The sequence below is a fragment of the Ranitomeya imitator genome, chromosome 6 (genome assembly GCF_032444005.1).
Source record: "Ranitomeya imitator isolate aRanImi1 chromosome 6, aRanImi1.pri, whole genome shotgun sequence".
Taxonomy (NCBI): Eukaryota; Metazoa; Chordata; class Amphibia; order Anura; family Dendrobatidae; genus Ranitomeya; species Ranitomeya imitator.
In genome coordinates this window covers 123,582,272-123,602,197 of record NC_091287.1, presented here as the reverse complement: position 1 = coordinate 123,602,197, position 19,926 = coordinate 123,582,272, and the positions used below count along the sequence as shown (strand labels likewise).

The 19,926-nt window shown below is 46.8% G+C and overlaps 1 protein-coding gene across 1 annotated transcript in view; it reads right to left on the bottom strand.

The window, feature by feature from the left end:
* The window catches only part of GGCT (gamma-glutamylcyclotransferase), a 55,010-nt gene extending 36,390 nt beyond the window's left edge, over positions 1-18,620 (bottom strand). Inside the window, exon 1 of the mRNA XM_069730048.1 lies at positions 18,266-18,620. Coding sequence (XP_069586149.1) covers positions 18,266-18,403 — 138 coding nt within the window. The 5' untranslated portion in view covers positions 18,404-18,620. The remainder of the gene's footprint in view (positions 1-18,265) is intronic.
* Between the last annotated feature and the right edge of the window lie 1,306 nt (positions 18,621-19,926).

Genomic DNA, 19,926 nt, shown 5'->3' with positions numbered 1-19,926 from the left:
ATTTTTATGATTGGCAGCCGTCACACACTGAAAGACCCTTTTTATTGCAAAAAATATTTTTTGCAATACCACATTTTGAGAGCTATAATTTTTCCATATTTTGGTCCACAGAGTCATGTGAGGTCTTGTTTTTTGCGGGACGAGTTGACGTTTTTATTGAAAACATTTTTGGGCATGTGACATTTTTTGATCGCTTTTTATTCCGATTTTTGTGAGGAAGAATGACCAAAAGCCAGCTATTCATGAATTTCTATTGGGGGAGGCGTTTATACCGTTCCGCGTTTGGTAAAATTGATAAATCAGTTTTATTCTTCGGGTCAGTACGATTACAGCGATACCTCATTTATATCATTTTTTTATGGTTTGGCGCTTTTATACGATAAAAACTATTTTACAGAAAAAATAATTATTTTTGCATCGCTTTATTCTCAGGACTATAACTTTTTTATTTTTTTGCTGATGATGCTGTATGGCGGCTCGTTTTTTGCGGGACAATATGACGCTTTCAGCGGTACCATGGTTATTTATATCTGTCCTTTTGATCGCGTGTTATTCCACTTTTTGTTCGGCGGTATGATAATAAAGCGTTGTTTTTTGCCTCGTTTTTTTTTTTTTTTTTTTTCTTACGGTGTTTACTGAAGGGGTTAACTAGTGGGACAGTTTTATAGGTCGGGTCGTTACGGACGCGGCGATACTAAATATGTGTACTTTTATTGGTTTTTTTTTTTTATTTAGATGAAGAAATGTATTTATGGGAATAATATATTTTTTTTTTTTTCATTATTTTGGAATATTTTTTTTTTATTTTTTTTTTACACATTTGGAAAAATTTTTTTTTACTTTTTTACTTTGTCCCAGGGGGGGACATCACAGATCACCGATCTGACAGTGTGCACAGCACTCTGTCAGATCACTGATCTGACATGCAGCGCTGCAGCCTTCACAGTGCCTGCTCTGAGCAGGCTCTGTGAAGCCACCTCCCTCCCTGCAGGACCCGGATCTGCGGCCATCTTGGATCCGGGGCTGGAGGAAGCAGGGAAGGAGGTGAGACCCTCGCAGCAACGCGATCACATCGCGTTGCTCCGGGGGTCTCAGGGAAGCCCGCAGGGAGCCCCCTCCCTGCGCGGTGCTTCCCTGCACCGCCGGCACATCGCGATCATCTTTGATCGCGGTGTGCCAGGGGTTAATGTGCCGGGGGCGGTCCGTGACCGCTCCTGGCACATAGTGCCGGATGTCAGCTGCGATAAGCAGCTGACACCCGGCCGCGATCGGCCGCGCTCCCCCCGTGAGCGCGGCCGATCGGCTATGACGTACTATCCCGTCCAGGGTCAGATAAGCCCAGGGCACCTCGACGGGATAGTACGTCTAAGGTCACAGAGGGGTTAACAAATCAGGAACCATAGGAGGAAATTTCCTTGTCTGTACTCAGTAATTGTCTATGAGATTATTCAGGACAATATATACAGACCTACACAAGGGAATGTTGGTGCCACGTAATCACAAAATTGCTGCCAACTCCCAATGGCTACCAAGCCTGCATACAAATCTGAATATGATTACATACATACAAAACCAAACAACAAATCCTCTGGAAGATAGCCGGCTCCCATAGAACTCAAGACAAGTGCAATACAACTCCAATTTAAAAGTAACAGACTTTAATAAACTGTCTATTAAAAACTACATACCGTACATAAAAACTAATAAGCAAAGAAGTCCCTCTAAGAAAATAGGGCACAGAAGTATCTGTAAACCAATAAAGTATAGAGTGGAGCACACAGTAAGATCAGGATAAATACTAAATGGTAAACTATGTAGTAACTCTGATACTGTGCGAGAGCTGAGAAAAAAGGTCAAAGTCTGAAATCAGGCAAAACAATATTGTGGCATTAGTCATACGAGGGATGTCCAAAGTGACCGCAAAGGTTCCTACTATAGTGGAGCCAACATGAGAACTGCAATGCAAGCAAGGTACCCAACATACATCATCCGAGAAGTGAAGAAATGAGGATCAAACAGTACAAAAAGTGCTGGTGCAAAATACATATCTCACGGTATTGTGATGCACATCATAAAGATATATTAATGTCACAGTGGATAGTCCCAACAGGTGAATGAAGATGGTAGAAGATGTATACATTACTTGGAGCTCCTCTATGGCAAACAAGGATATAACAAGCTCAACAAAATGGCAAACAATAATTATAAGGGGGATAATAAGATACCCGTACCTGCAGGCTAGTATAGATCCACGTGTACCCAAGCCCCAACGCGCGTTTCACCCTGCTTCATCGGGGATTATTGTCCTAGTAGTGGACAACCCCTTTAAAGACAAAATAAGCAACAACATGAATGAGATTACAGAAATCTCATTCATTTTGCTGGTACTGTAAACTGAAGCTTTTTTTTTTACCCCTGAAGAACATGCAAAAACAATTGTGGAAAACACTACTTATAAATATTCCTTGAGGGCTCTTTCATGCTTTTTCTTTTTCAGTCTTCTGAAACACATTATGGTGCCCTTTCATGAAACGGTCTAAGGCGACGATCACACGTTGAATATTTGGAGAGTTTTGAACCTCAATATCTCAAAGCCAAAATCAGGAGTAGAACAATCAACACGTACCGCACATGGACACTGTCCGTGTGCAGTCCGTGTGCCGTGCAGGAGACACCGCTACATTAAGCGCTGTCCCCCCCACTAGTGCTGAAGCCGCGATTCATATCTTCTCTGCAGCAGCGTTTGCTGTAGAGAAGATATGAATATTAGTGTTTAAAATGCAGATCCAGGTCCCCCCCCCCCCCCTGTGATTAAAATACTCACCTAGCTTCCGGATTCCTCGCCGCAGCGTCCTCTTCTGGCCGCATCGTCTCCTGTATGCGGTCGCGTGGGGCCGCCGATTACAATCATGAATATACGGCTCCACCTCCCAAAGGGGCGGAGCCGCATATTCAGTACTGTAAATGAGCGGCCCCAGGTGACCGCATACAGGAGAAGCTGCGGCCAGAAGAGGACGCTGCGGCGAGGGATCCGGAAGCTGCACAGGGGGTAGGGGGGGCAGGGGGACCTGGATCTGCATTTTACACACTAATATTCATATCTTCTCTACAGCAAACGCTGCTGCAGGGAACATACGAATGGGGCTTCAGCACGATGCCGGGGACAGCGCTAAACTTTAGCGCTGTCTCCGGCACGGTGCGTGTGGTACCCAGTGGGCACACGGGCGGCACACGTGTGCCGCACGGACACGGATAACTCCAGTACCGTTTTTGTACGGTACTGGAATTATCTGGACGTGTGAACCCGGCCTTAACATTGCTTTTTTTTTTTTTGCAATCATTGAAATTAAGGGCATTATTCATACTCCCAGGTTTTTAATAAAGAATAAATTAGTGCGAAACAGATGGCATCCATGTGCTGTATGAAACATCTGTACATTAGAATTGGCCAGTTTGGACCGCAAATCAAACCAACCATGGCATGCATCTTTTTTTTCCCCTCAGTGGTGTATGATTGACATCCTCTATACAGGTAGGAAAGCATAAGATCCTGTGCATGATTAGGGTTGGCGGTCTTACCTGTTGGAGGTCCTACAACTACAAGGATTATACAGAGTATATCAATGACCCCTTCCACCATGTGCATGACAAGAGGATCTGAGGCAGGACTAGTCTAGGGAAATCAACACCCCGCGTTAAACTATTTTTAAAATTTAGAAACCTTTTTGTTGGACATGTACAGTGGTGAGAAAAGGTTTTTGCCCCCTTCCTGTTCCCTATTAGTTTGCATGTTTGTTCTTTGGATGTTGTTGTGGGTTTTTTGTGATCTTTTGCATGAGTTGCCGCTGCTCTCTATGGGTAATTTTGGTCGGCTAGTCACTCCTGGGGAGGTTCACCACTGTTCAATGTTTTCACCATTTGTAGATAATTGCTCTCACTGTGGTTCGCTGAAATCCCAAAGCTTTAGAAATTGCTTTGTAACCTTTTCCAGACTGAGATCTCAGTTACTTTGTTTCTCATTTGTTCCAAAATTTCTTTGCATGGCAGCATGATGATTAGCTTTTGAGGATCTTTTGGTCTTCTAAACTTTGTCAGGCAGGTCCTATTTAAGTAATTTCTAGATTGAGAACAGATGAGGCAGTAATCAGGCCTGGTTGTGGCTAGGGACTTAACGCAGCCTCCCAAAGATGTGATAAACCACGGTTAATTTATGTTTTAAAGGTGGGGCAATCACTTTTTCACACTTGGCCCTGTAGGTATGGATTTCTTTTTCTCTTAATAAAAGTCCTTCATTTAAAAAAAAATGCATTTTGCGTTTCCATGTGCTGTGTTTTGTCTAATATTTCAATTTAAATTTGTTGTGTGATCTGAAACATTTAAGTGTGCCAAACATGCAAAAGAATAGGAAAACAGGAAGGGGGCAAACACTTTTTCATGCAAGAACTGTAAAGGACTTTACTCTACTACAGCAATAGGTGTACTCCTAGGCAGATTATAACGAAGGCAAGGGAGGTCATGGCCAGATTGCCCCCATTATGATTTGTGCACTGCCATCAGCAACGCACATCTTCAGGCAGGGAGCTTTCCTGGAGCTCCACTGCTAGCAACGTGGAATGGCAGCACAGTTCCAGGGGAGCTCCCATCACTTCTTTTGTGATGCAACAGTGTCATCATGTACACGAAGGCCAGAAAAAGAAGTACGGTAGTACCCCGGGGACCAGAGCAGAGCACCGAGAGAAGCAGAGCAAGGCGAGTGTTTTTTTTTGTTTGTTTTTTTAAATGTATGTATGGGATGTGTGCCTGTACATAGAAGGATATGCGGGTGGGGTGGGGTGCTGGGTTCATACTGTTTGTTGGAGCTATGTGGGGCTCACACTATAGATAGTGACCAAGTTGGAGCTGATCCAGTATATTGGTGGCTATGTGGGGACTCATGCTGTATCTTGGGAGGTATGTAGGGACTCATACTGTATATGTGGGGTAATGTGAGGCTCATACTGTATACAGCAGGACAATGTGAGGGGTCATACCTGGAGAGGCTATGCAAGGGCTCATACAGTATAGAGCAGGGCTATGTGACGCTCATACTGTACATTGCAGGACTATGTGAGGGCTCATACAGTATACAGAGAGCTATATGGAGGCTCATACTATATATAAGGGGCTATGTGAGGGTTAATACTGTACCAAGAGAGGCTATATGGGGTTTCATGCTGTACACAGGGGGCCGTGTGAACTCATACGGTACATAGGGGGGGATGTCAGCATAATTACCGTATTTACTCGAGTATAAGCCGATTTTCAGCCCACTTTTTTGGGCTGAAAATAACCCTCTGGAGTCATACCCAGGGGTCGGCAGGGGAGGGGGAGTGGAGCTGTGTAATACTCACCTGCTCCTGGTGCAGTCCCTGCACGTCTTTTCCCTGGCGCCGGCAGCTTCTTCCTGTAGTGAGCGGTCACATGCTACCGCTCATTACAGTAGTGAATATGCGGCTCCAGGGTGGAGCCACATATTCATTACTGTAATGAGCGGTACCATGTGACCGCTCACTACAGGAAGAAGCTGCCGGGGAACAGACGTGCAGGGACCGCGCCAGGAGCAGGGGAGTATAACCCAGTGCGCGATATTCACCTGCTCCCCGTTCCACCGTCGGTGCCGCTGCATCCTCTGCACGGACGCTCAAGTCAGATGGCACGATGACTCGATTAGTGTGCGTCGCCCTCTGCCTGAACATCGGTTCAGAGGATGGGAAGACACAGCGGCGCTCAGTGGTGGAACAGGAAAGGTCAGTATTGCAAGTGCCGGGGGCCTGAGCGACGAGAGGTATGTGATTTTTTTTTTTTTTTACTGCAGCAATAGCATATGGGGCAAATATCTCTATGGAGCATCTTATGGAGCCAAAAATCAGCATTTGTGCAGCATTATATGGAGCAAATGTCTCTATGGAGCATCTTATGGGGCCATTATCAGCATTTGTGCAGCATTATATGGGGGCATATTTTATTATGGAGCATCTTATGGGGCCCATCATGAACTGTATGGAGCATTATATGGTGTAACGCGGAGCAGGTGAATATAGCAAGTGCCGGGGGCCTGAGAGGGGAGTATGTGATTTTTTAATTTTTTTTAGCAGCAACAGCATATGGGGCAAATGTCTGTATGGAGAATCTTATGGGGCGATGTGCAGCGTTATATGGGGCAAATATCTGTATGGAGCATCTTATGGGGCCATAATCCACATTTGTGGAGCATTATACGGAGCAAATGTGTCTATGGAGCATCTTATGGGGCCATAATCAGGATTTGTGCAGCATTATACGGGGCAATTATCTGTATGGAGCATCTTATGGGGCTATGTGCAGCATATGGGGCAAATATCTCTATGGAGCATCTTATGGAGCCAAAAATCAGCATTTGTGCAGCATTATATGGAGCAAATGTCTCTATGGAGCATCTATGGGGCCATAATCAGGATTTGTGCAGCATTATATGGGGCATATTTTAATATGGAGCATCTTATGGAGCCCATCATAAACTGTATGGAGCATTATATGGGGCGTATTTTGTATGGAGCATCTTATGGGGCCATCATGAACGGTATGGAGCATTATATGGGGCTCTTGATTCAATATGGATATTCAAAAACACTTAACCTACTGATTTCTCAATTAATTTTGATTTTATTGGTATCTGCTGTATTTTCCACCCTAGGCTTATACTCGAGTCATTAAGTTTTCCCAGTTTTTTGTGGCAAAATTAGGGGGGGGGGGGGTCAGCTTATACTCGAGTATATACGGTAGTTCTGCTGTATTAAGTTAATGAATAAGAAATAATATAATTTCAGCCTATTAGTTCGGCCTTCACAACAGTCCCGATCTGTCATGTGGCCCCTCAGGAAAATTAAATGCCCATCCCTGCTCTATAATATATTGCGTTACGTATAGTGCTGTGCATAAGGAAAAAAAAGTGTGTACCGCTGTCTCTCATTTTGCATCTACAGATGTGCACCAGAGCACTTTTTTTATATTTTGTTTTTGTTGTTTTTGTTTTTATTAAATCGTGATGGGATGGGGGGCCCGCGCCTTCTAATCTTCCAAGGGCACTGTCTACTCTTTATCCGCCCCTGGTTCTACTTATGGTGGTGGTTTGGGATGGACAGGGGACCTGATCAGCCCATTCTTGAACCTAAACCAATTCTGCTACAAATATGGATGACAATGTGAATTTCTTGTTCAGCGATGGTAAAATAAACAAAAGTTGTAAATGTAAGAATTTCTTGCTCATGACTACAAGTATAATGTAGGGCGGTAAACTATTAATCACAAAATTAAGATTCTGCAATTAAATGGTAATAGTCACCTCCCATCAATGGAATTGGGTCACAGACTTGTAGCCAGAAACAACTTTGATGTAATTACCATACATCATAATGTCATACACATTGTATGAGCGAGTGCATCTCTTGGGATATTTCTCCCATGTAACAAAAATCGCCAGCTAGTTCCAGGTTACATGCCCACTTATATTTTCTAGTCATTATGATCATGTTTTATATCAAAATCACATTGTTCCAATAAATTATTAATAAATGGTGTGTACCATGTTATGAAAGGCAATTCAGAATCACAATGGACATGGAGGTCAGAGCACATACAGTGAACTGACAATAACCCAAAATAATAGAACGAGCTCTGAGACGTGGGAACTCTGCAGACCGCAATCCCTAAGCCTATCAAACCACACTAAAGGTAGCCGTGGAGCGCTCCTGACCAGAACCTAGGCGCCTCGTCACAGCCTGAGAAACTAGCTAATCCTGAAGATAGAAAAATAAGCCTACCTTGCCTCAGAGAAATTCCCCAAAGGAAAAGGCAGCCCCCCACATATAATGACTGTGAGTAAGATGAAAACACAAACATAGAGATGAAACAGATTTAGCAAAGTGAGGCCCGACTAGCTGAACAGAACGAGGATAGGGAAGATAACTTTGCGGTCAGCACAAAAACCTACAAAAAAACACGCAGAGGGGACAAAAAGACCCTCCGCACCGACTAACGGTACGGAGGTGGTCCCTCTGCGTCTCAGAGCTTCCAGCAGGCGAGAAAAACCAATAAAGCAAGCTGGACAGAAAAATAGCAACAAAATAACATAAGCAAAACTTAGCTTTGCAGAGCAGCAGGCCACAGGAATGATCCAGGGGAAAAACAAGTCCCACACTGAAACATTGACAGGAGGCATAGATCAAAGCATCAGGTGGAGTTAAGTAGAGAAGAAGCTAACGAGCTCACCAGATCACCTGAGGGAGGAAACTCAGAAGCTGCAGTACCACTTTCCTCCACAAACGGAAGATCCCAGAGAGAATCAGCCGAAGTACCACTTGTGACCACAGGAGTGAACTCTGCCACAGAATTCACAACAGTACCAAGCTCCAAGGCTATCCACTGCCCATACAATGGGTTGTATCCTACTCAAAAAACTAATCTAACTGCATCGAAGAATTATAGGTGGGCACAAGTGGCAGAAAATGGATAATAAATCCCTAAAATAAGGAAATAGGAATGCTGGGTAACTGGGAAACTAATATTGAGAGAACGAAAATAGAAAAATTAACGAATCGCATCCGTTTACTGAAAAAAAAAAATCCACAATGGAAACTGACCCACAGCAATCAATTAAAGGGACTGTGTCACCTGAATTTGGAGGGAACAATTTTCAGCCATAGAGGCGGGGTTTTCGGGTGTTTGATTCACCCTTTCCTTATCCGCTGGCTGCATACTGGCTGCAATATTGGATTGAAGTTCCTTCTCTGTCCTCCGTAGTACATGCCTGCACAAGGCAATCTTGTCTTGTGTGGCATTGACCTGGTCTCTAATCTGAGCTGCTGTTAACCTGCGATTTCTGAGGCTGGTGACTCGGATAAACTTATCCACAGAAGCAGAGGTGACTCTTGGTCTTCCTTTCCTGGGGCGGTCCTCATGTGAGCCAGTTTCTTTGTAGCGCTTGATGGTTTTGCAACTGTACTTGGGGACAATTTCAAAGTTTTCCCAATTTATCGGACTGACTGACCTTCATTTCTAGGAATGAAGCAATGATGGCCACTTGTTTTTCTTTACTTAGAATTTGTATTATGGCAAGAAAAAAGCAGCTAACAGTCTATTCAGTAGGACTATCAGCTGTGTATCCACCAGACTTCTGCACAACACAACTGATGGTCCCAACCCCATTTATAAGGCAAGAAATCCCACTTATTAAACCTGACACGGCACACCTGTGAAGTGAAAACCATTTCTGGTGACTACCTCTTGCAGTTCATCAAGAGAATGCCAAGAGTGTGCAAAGCATTCATCAAAGCAAAAGGTGGCTACTTTGAAGAACCTAGAATATAAGACATATTTTCAGTTGTTTCACACTTTTTTGTTAAGTATGTAATTCCACATGTGTTAATTCATAGTTTTGATGCCTTCAGTGTGAATGTATAATTTTCATAGTCATGAAAATACAGAAAAATCTAAATGAGAAGGTGTGTCCAAACTTTTGGTCTATACTGTATATCTACCTATTCTATGTGTAGACATTTATTTTATCTATTCTATCCTAACCTGCCAGTGTGATTCTACTGTACACCGCACTGAATTACCGGCTTTTCTAAGGCTGTGTGCATGCGTAGCAGATTTCACTTTTTTAGCTATAAAAACGCAAAAAAAAATGCATACATTATGCATCCCATCATTTAGGCTACGTTCACATTAGCGTTGCGCGCCGCTGCGTCGGCGACGCAACGCACAAAAAAAGCGTGCAAACGCACGCAAAAACGCTGCGTTTTGCGACGCGTGCGTCGTTTTTTGACGAAAATCGGACGCACGAAAAATGCAACTTGTTGCATTTTCTTGCGTCCGACGCTAGCGTCGGAAACGACGCACGTGTCGGAAAACGCAACAAAAAAAACGCACGCGTCCCCCATGTTGAACATAGGGGCGCGTCGCCGCTGCGTCGCCGACGCAACAGCGACGCACATTAGCGGAACGCTAATGTGAACGTAGCCTTAGAATGCATTCCGCAATTTTTTTGCACAGGATTCGTTTTTTTCTGCGAAAAAAAACACAGCATGTTCATTAATTTTTTTACGGATTTCCCACTATATTACTGCTTCCCAGGCTTTCTAGGAAAGTTCCCACGATCTATGAACAACCAGCAGAGGGCGCCTCACCGCAAATGCAGGTAAATATAGGTCATTGACCTACTTTACCTTCATTCCCTGGGGTTTTGCAGGCAGGAGTAGCGTTGCATTAGCAGAACTCCTGGCTGCAAAATGTTTTAACCCCTTCAGAAGGATTTACATCATTTGACTTTACAGATCCTCGGAAGGTAAGTATATTGTTGGTTTATTATGTTTTTTTTATTTACAGATCGAGGGTCTTCAGTGAGTGGATTGGGCGTTAAATAAAATATTACAACAACCTTTGTTTTTATTTCATTAAAATACTTTTTAATAATGTGTGTGTGTTTATTTAAACCCTTTCATTCAATTGGATTAATAATGGATAGGTGTCATAATTGACGCCTCTCCATTATTAATTAGGCTTAATGTCACCTTACAATAGCAAGGTGGCATTAACCCTTCATTACCCCATATCCCACCGCTACACGGGAATGGGAAGAGAGTGGCCAAGTGCCAGAATAGGCGCATCTTCCAGATGTGCCTGTTCTGGGGTGGCTGGGGGCAGGTATTTTTAGCCGGGGGGGGGGGGGGGCAAAAACCGTGGACCCTCTCCAGGCTATTAATATCTGCCCTCAGTCACTGGCTTTACTACTCTGGCGGAGAAAATTGCGCGGGAGCCCACGCCAATTTTTTCCGCCATTTAACCCTTAAATATAATAGCTAGAACGGCCAAATTTTGCATATATTCTCTGAGCTGAAATATCCTGCATGTCTATTGCTCCAGTCCCTGACAGCAAGCAGCTTGGATGGTAAACATATCATTCATTCTCTGAGCTGAAATATCCTGCATGTCTATTGCTCCAGTCCCTGACAGCAAGCAGCTTGGATGGTATCTGAGTCATTCTATCTTCGGCATTGAATCCTGCATGTATCTATATATGTTAGTCATCCTATTATGCGTTTGTTTGTGTTTATAGATATTTAACTCACTTTTGCATGTCCTTACTCAGAGAGATCACATAACTGTTTCAAAGTGCTTTATGATCCATGTAGACCTGGACATTTGTTTATCTGATCACTACATTTAATGTGTCCTGTTGTCTCAACTGAGTTAGATTGATTGCTAACGAGCTTTAACACAAAAAAAAAAAAAAAAAAGAGATCTAAGGGCTAGCCTTCTATAAATGTAGATGTAGCTTGGGGATGCATTCGTGCACTGTTATTCGTGTATTTTTTATTCAAAGTACTTTTTTTTCTAAGTACTCGGCAGTTATAACATGGCAGTTAGACAGGGCAGGAGACAGGTAAGACAATCTAAATCTAATCCATATTCACTTGAAATAGCACAAATACTCACCATATTTATTTGTATAATCTATATTCTGGCTGCTGCATTCACTCACATTCACCGCCCTCGCATTAACTCTCTACACTCCATCCATATCGGCCCCTCTGTCCTTGCCTCTCCTATGTATAGCACTCATGCTCTATTCACATTGCTTAACAGCACAGATCCATTCAGTCCCAACATCCAACACAAGAGACGCTCTCACAAATCACTTAACCATCTGCTCACTCTTTCCATCCTCCTTCTCCTAGTCGCTGGAGACATATCTCCAAACCCCGGCCCCCCATGTTATAGCCAGTCAAACCTCCCAATTGCTACACCCAGAAACCCCTCTAACCTTATTAATATTCCCTGCATGCCTGCTGTCTCTTTCAATTGTGCCCTTTGGAATTCTCGCTCTGTGTGTAATAAACTCTCCTTCATTCATGACTTCTTCCTTTCTAATTCTCTTAATCTCCTGGCTCTTACTGAAACCTGGATCCAGCAGTCAGACACCACCGCTGCTGCTGCTCTTTCATATGGTGGACTACACTTTTCTCATACCCCAAGATCAGACAACAGAGCAGGTGGAGGCGTTGGTCTGCTCCTTTCACCCAAATGTACTTTCCAAGTTATCCCCCAAGTACCCTCACTTGTCTTCCCTTCCTTTGAGGTCCATGTGGTCAGACTCTACGTCCCCTTCTCCATGCGAGTGGCGGTGGTGTATCGTCCTCCCGGCCCCTCTCATCAGTTCCTGGATCACTTTGCCACCTGGCTTCCACACTTTCTCTCCTGTGACACCCCCACCCTTATCATGGGTGATTTCAACATCCCCATTGCCTCTCCCCTCTCCCCATCTGCTTCTCACCTTTTATCTCTATCCTCCTCTTTTGGCCTCTCGCAGCATACTAACTCTCCAACACATGAAGATGGAAACTCCCTTGACTTGATCTTCTCCCGACTTTGCTCAGTGGATGACTTCACAAACTCCCCTCTCCCGCTCTCTGACCACAACCTTCTTTCATTCTCTATCAAGAACTGCCATCCCGCTCAGGTCACCCCCACTTTCCACACCTATAGAAACATACAGGCCATTAACACCCAGAAACTTATGATGAACTTGCAGTCCTCATTGGCCCCTATTTCCTCCATCTCATGTCCTGATTCTGCATTGAAGCATTACAATGAAACCCTGCAAAGTGCTCTGGATGAAGCTGCTCCTCCTATACATAAAACAACTCGGCACAGACGGCAACAACCGTGGCACACGCCGCAAACACGTTTCCTGCAGCGGTGCTCCAGGTGCGCAGAACGTCTGTGGAGAAAATCTAATCTACCCGAAGATTTCATCCATTATAAGTTCATGCTAAAGACATACAATTCTGCCCTTCACCTCTCCAAACAAACCTACTTCAACACCCTCATCACCTCCCTGTCCAATAACCCTAAACGTCTCTTTGACACGTTCCAGTCCCTACTCAACCCAAGAGAGCAGGCCCCAACCACGGATCTCCGTGCTGACAATCTGGCCAATTACTTCAAAGAAAAAATTGACCACATTCGACAGGAAATCATCTCCCAATCTCTTCATACCATGCACTGTCCTCCCTCCCCCACTGCATCTAGTTCACTCTCTGACTTTGAAGCAGTTACAGAAGAAGAAGTAAGCAGGCTCCTTGCATCTTCTCGCCCGACCACTTGCACCAGTGACCCCATTCCGTCACATCTCCTCCAGTCCCTTTCCCCGGCTATCACCTCTCACCTAACAAAAATATTCAACCTTTCCCTCACTTCCGGTATTTTTCCCTCCTCATTTAAGCATGCCATCATACATCCATTACTTAAAAAACCATCCCTCGATCAAAACTGTGCCGCTAATTATAGACCTGTCTCTAATCTTCCCTTCATCTCTAAACTCCTCGAACGCCTGGTCCACTCCCGTCTTACCCGCTATCTCTCAGATAACTCTCTTCTCGACCCTCTTCAATCTGGCTTCCGCTCTTTACACTCTACTGAAACTGCCCTCATTAAAGTCTCTAATGACCTACTAACAGCTAAATCTAATGGTCACTACTCCATGCTAATTCTCTTGGATCTCTCTGCAGCATTCGACACTGTGGATCATCAGCTCCTCCTCACTATGCTCCGCTCCATCGGCCTCAAGGACACCGTTCTCTCCTGGTTCTCCTCCTATCTCTCTGACCGATCCTTCACTGTATGTTTTGCTGGTTCCTGCTCCTCTCACCTTCCCCTTACTGTTGGGGTTCCTCTAGGATCAGTCCTAGGCCCCCTACTCTTCTCGTTGTATACTGCCCCTATTGGACAAACAATCAGTAGATTTGGTTTCCAGTACCATCTCTATGCTGACGACACCCAATTATACACTTCTGCTCCCGATATCACACCGACCTTTTTAGAAAACACCAGTGATTGTCTTACCGCTGTCTCTAACATCATGTCCTCCCTCTATCTGAAACTAAACCTGTCAAAAACTGAACTCCTCGTGTTCTCTCCCTCTACTAACCTACCTTTGCCTGACATTGCCATCTCCGTGTGCGGTTCCACCATTACTCCAAAGCAACATGCCCGCTGCCTTGGGGTCATCCTTGATTCTGACCTTTCATTCACCCCCTACATCCGATCACTGGCTCGCTCTTCTTACCTGCATCTCAAAAACATTTCTAGAATTCGCCCTTTTCTTAATTTCGACTCTGCAAAAACTCTGACTGTTTCACTTATTCATTCTCGTCTGGACTATTGTAACTCTCTACTAATCGGTCTCCCTCTTGCAAAACTCTCCCCGCTCCAATCTGTCCTGAATGCTGCAGCAAGGATCATATTCCTCACCAACCGTTACACCGATGCCTCTACCCTGTGCCAGTCATTACACTGGCTACCCATCCACTCCAGAATCCAGTACAAAACTACTACCCTCATCCACAAAGCACTCCATGGCTCAGCACCACCCTACATCTCCTCCCTGGTATCAGTCTACCACCCTACCCGTGCCCTCCGCTCCGCTAATGACCTCAGGTTAGCATCCTCAATAATCAGAACCTCCCACTCCCGTCTCCAAGACTTTACACGTGCTGCGCCGATTCTTTGGAATGCACTACCTAGGTTAATACGATTAATCCCCAATCCCCACAGTTTTAAGCGTGCCCTAAAAACTCATTTGTTCAGACTGGCCTACCGCCTCAATGCATTAACCTAACGATCCCTGTGTGGCCTATTTATAATAATAAAAAAAAAGGTTCCTCGCATCATGTTCTCATACACTTTATGCAGTATTAGCCCTTTGTGTCTGTACTGTTACATACTTAGGCAGGTAACTGGTTCATGCAGCTTTACATGAACACCTGAGCCTTACACTATAGCTGGTCCGAATAACTAAAGCAATTGTTACCATCCACCTCTCGTGTCTCCCCTTTTCCCCATAGTTTGTAAGCTTGCGAGCAGGGCCCTCACTCCTCCTGGTATCTGTTTTGAACTGTATTTCTGTTATGCTGTAATGTCTATTGTCTGTACAAGTCCCCTCTATAATTTGTAAAGCGCTGCGGAATATGTTGGCGCTATATAAATAAAATTATTATTATTATTATTATTATTATATACACACTACTGACATTAGTAGTGTGGAATATGCAAAAAAAATGGTGATATGAGATGGTTTACTGTATGTAAACCAGGTCTCATATCATGTCGGGTTTAGGAAGGAGAAAGCAAAAGCCGGTAATAATTACCAGCTTTAAAGCTCTCTCACGCTGCTATATATATATATATATATATATGTGTCTCCCTGACATATATATATATATGTATATATACCTATTCTATGTGTATATATCTACTCTAATCTAACATGTCAGTGTGATTTTACTGTACTCTGCGCTGAATTGCCGGCTTTTCTAAGGACACGGGTGCGTAAAAATCGGACAGCACTCGCATGGTGCGAGTGCTGTGCGTTTTTTTTCACGCACCCATTGACTTGCATTGGCGAGTCTCGTCCGAGAATCTCAGCAATACGCAGCATGCTGCGATTTTTTTCTCAGCCGACACAGATTTTTCTCAGTCCGATTTCGGCTGGGAAAAAAAAAAAAAAAAAAAAAAAAAAAAAAATCGCTAATGGAATGTCACCTATTGAAAAATATTGGTCCGAGTGCAATCCGATTTTATCGGATTGCACTCGTCCGTTTTTCTCACAAGTGGAAAGGGGCCCTAAATCTGCAGAATACTGAAGGTGCTGGATTATATGTGCCTCATACACAGGATACCATCCTCCTCAGTACACAGCACTGTACACAGCTCCCCGTCCCCCTCAGTACACAGTACTGTACACAGCTCCCGTCCTCCTCAGTACACAGCTCCCCATCCCCCTCAGTACACAGCTCCCGTCCTCCTCAGTACACAGCTCCCCATCCCCCTCAGTACACAGCTCCCGTCCTCCTCAGTACACAGCTCCCCGTCCCCCTCAGTACACAGCTCCCCGTCCCCCTCAGTACACAGCTCCCGTCCTCCTCAGTACACAGCTCCCCATCCCCCTCAGTACACAGCTCCCGTCCTCCTCAGTACACAGCTCCCCGTCCCCCTCAGTACACAGCTCCCGTCCCCCTCAGTACACAGCTCCCCGTCCCCCTCAGTACACAGCTCCCCGTCCCCCTCAGTACACAGCTCCCCGTCCCCCTCAGTACACAGCTCCCCGTCCCCCTCAGTACACAGTACTGTACACAGCTCCCGTCCTCCTCAGTACACAGCTCCCCGTCCCCCTCAGTACACAGCTCCCGTCCTCCTCAGTATACAGCACTGTACACAGCTCCCGTCCTCCTCAGTACACAGCTCCCCGTCCCCCTCAGTACACAGCTCCCCGTCCCCCTCAGTACACAGCTCCCCGTCCCCCTCAGTACACAGCTCCCCGTCCCCCTCAGTACACAGCTCCCCGTCCCCCTCAGTACACAGCTCCCCGTCCCCCTCAGTACACAGCTCCCCGTCCCCCTCAGTACACAGCTCCCCGTCCCCCTCAGTACACAGCTCCCCGTCCCCCTCAGTACACAGCTCCCCGTCCCCCTCAGTACACAGCTCCCCGTCCCCCTCAGTACACAGCTCCCCGTCCCCCTCAGTACACAGCTCCCCGTCCCCCTCAGTACACAGCTCCCCGTCCCCCTCAGTACACAGCTCCCCGTCCCCCTCAGTACACAGCTCCCCGTCCCCCTCAGTACACAGCTCCCCGTCCCCCTCAGTACACAGCTCCCGTCCCCCTCAGTACACAGCTCCCCGTCCCCCTCAGTACACAGCTCCCCGTCCCCCTCAGTACACAGCTCCCCGTCCCCCTCAGTACACAGCTCCCCGTCCCCCTCAGTACACAGCTCCCCGTCCCCCTCAGTACACAGCTCCCGTCCTCCTCAGTACACAGCTCCCCATCCCCCTCAGTACACAGCTCCCGTCCTCCTCAGTACACAGCTCCCCATCCCCCTCAGTACACAGCTCCCGTCCTCCTCAGTACACAGCTCCCCGTCCCCCTCAGTACACAGCTCCCCGTCCCCCTCAGTACACAGCTCCCCGTCCCCCTCAGTACACAGCTCCCCGTCCCCCTCAGTACACAGCTCCCCGTCCCCCTCAGTACTGTACACAGCTCCCGTCCTCCTCAGTACACAGCTCCCCGTCCCCCTCAGTACACAGCTCCCGTCCTCCTCAGTATACAGCACTGTACACAGCTCCCGTCCTCCTCAGTACACAGCTCCCCGTCCCCCTCAGTACACAGCTCCCCGTCCCCCTCAGTACACAGCTCCCCGTCCCCCTCAGTACACAGCTCCCCGTCCCCCTCAGTACACAGCTCCCCGTCCCCCTCAGTACACAGCTCCCCGTCCCCCTCAGTACACAGCTCCCCGTCCCCCTCAGTACACAGCTCCCCGTCCCCCTCAGTACACAGCTCCCGTCCTCCTCAGTACACAGCTCCCCATCCCCCTCAGTACACAGCTCCCCATCCCCCTCAGTACACAGCTCCCGTCCTCCTCAGTACACAGCTCCCCGTCCCCCTCAGTACACAGCTCCCCGTCCCCCTCAGTACACAGCTCCCGTCCCCCTCAGTACACAGCTCCCGTCCCCCTCAGTACACAGCTCCCGTCCCCCTCAGTAGACAGCTCCCCGTCCCCCTCAGTACACAGCTCCCCGTCCCCCTCAGTACACAGCTCCCCGTCCCCCTCAGTACACAGCTCCCCGCCCTCCTCACTACACAGCACTGTACACAGCTCCCGTCCTCCTCAGTACACAGCACTGTACACAGCTCCCCGCCCCCCTCAGTACACAGCTCCCCGTCCCCCTCAGTACACAGCTCCCCGCCCTCCTCACTACACAGCACTGTACACAGCTCCCGTCCTCCTCAGTACACAGCACTGTACACAGCTCCCCGTCCCCCTCAGTACACAGCTCCCCGTCCCCCTCAGTACACAGCTCCCCGCCCTCCTCACTACACAGCACTGTACACAGCTCCCGTCCTCCTCAGTACACAGCACTGTACACAGCTCCCCGTCCTCCTCAGTACACAGCACTGTACACAGCTCCCCGTCCCCCTCAGTAGACAGCACTGTACACAGCTCCCCGCCCTCCTCAGTACACAGCTCCCCGTCAGTACACAGCTCCCCGTCAGTACACAGCACTGTACACAGCTCCCCGCCCCCCTCAGTACACAGCACTGTACACAGCTCCCCGCCCCCCTCAGTACACAGCTCCCCGTCAGTACACAGCGCTGTACACAGCAGTTCCCCTGACACACACCGGGCAGCACCTGCAGCATGGCTATGGAGTGGAATGAGGCGGACGGGTTGTCCAGCAGGATCCGCTCTTTCAGTAGATTACTCCCGTAGGCGAAGTAGAAGAAGGTGCCGAGTCCCGGCTGCAGTCCGGCCGTGTCCTTCGCCTCCATGTCGCCTGTGTGGGTGGCACTGGCGGATGTTCCCGTTGTCAGCACTAAATAACCGGCTGTTGCTGCTGCATCACGTGCTGCTCCCGCCCCCGGGCATCACGGGAGCGCGTGTGACTGTCACCGGAGCCGCGTCCTGTCCGGGTGAGCGGACGGAGGACGTGGGAAAGTACCAGATGCCGGTAACAATAAAAGTGCCTCCGGTACAATGCGCGGCTGCACACGGGGAGAATAGGAGCTGTGCAGACAATGCGTCGCCTGCTGATGTACCGGGTGAGAGCCGGCCGGGTCATGTGCGGGTGTACAGCACTGTGCTGAGCTGCAGGCGTGATGGCGGATACAGTCCAGCACTGAAGCCGAGGAAAAGTGGAGCAATGATGGACCGACAGAGGGATGACATTTCCAAAATATCCCAATTTATTCAGTATGGAGTGAGCACCTCAGGCCGGAGTCAGGCTGCCATCACACTATCAGGATTTGGTCAGTATTTTACCTCAGTATTTGTAAGCCAAAACCAGGAGTGGGTGATAAATACAGAAGTGGTGCATATGTTTCTATTAGACTTTTCCTCTATTTGTTCCACGCCTGGTTTTGGCTACAAATACTGATGTAAAATACTGACCAAATACTGCTAGTGTGACGGCAGCCTCACACTACAGAGGAATACGGATGAGAGCTATGCGAGAAAAAATCCCATAGCACTCACACCAATGTTAATCTATGGGGCAGCTCCCATCATCGTTTTTTTTCTTGGCCGTATTATACGTGCGAGTGAAATTGCAGCATGCGAGACTCACCAATAGACCGGGATCTCACATATGGCAGATACGGCCGAGTCTCGCAGGTGAAAACCCAGCTCTGGCACCGGCACTCCGGAGCGGAGCGTGCGGCCACACAGCAATACATGGAGCAGCACGCTCCGCTCGGAGTGCCGGTGCCAGAGCTGGGTTTTCACCTGCGAGACTCGGCCGTATCTGCCATATGTGTGATCCCGGCCACATAAGTCTATGGGTGCGAGAAAAATACGGATTACACACGGACCATGCGTGTGACTTGCGAGAAATACGCACCGGTGTCCTTTAGAAAAGCTGGTAATTCAGTGCGGTGTAATGTAAAATCACACTGACAGGTTAGAATAGAATACATAAAATAAATGTCTACATATAGAGTAGGTATATATATAATGTCAATGACACACATATATGTATATATATTTATATTTCATAGAGAGGTAGCAGAATAGCCGATAATTCAATTGTCGGCTTCTATAAAATCATTCCAGAAGCCGACAGGATATGAGACATGGTTAACATACAGTAAACCATTGCATATCAGTTAGATCTACAGTACAGACCAAAAGTTTGGACACATCTTCTCATTTAAATATTTTTCTGTATTTTCATGACTATTAAAATTGTACATTCACACTGAAGGCATCAAAACTATGAATTAACACATGTGGAATTATATACTTAACAAAAAAGTGTGAAACAACTGAAATTATGTCTTATTTTCTAGGTTCTTCA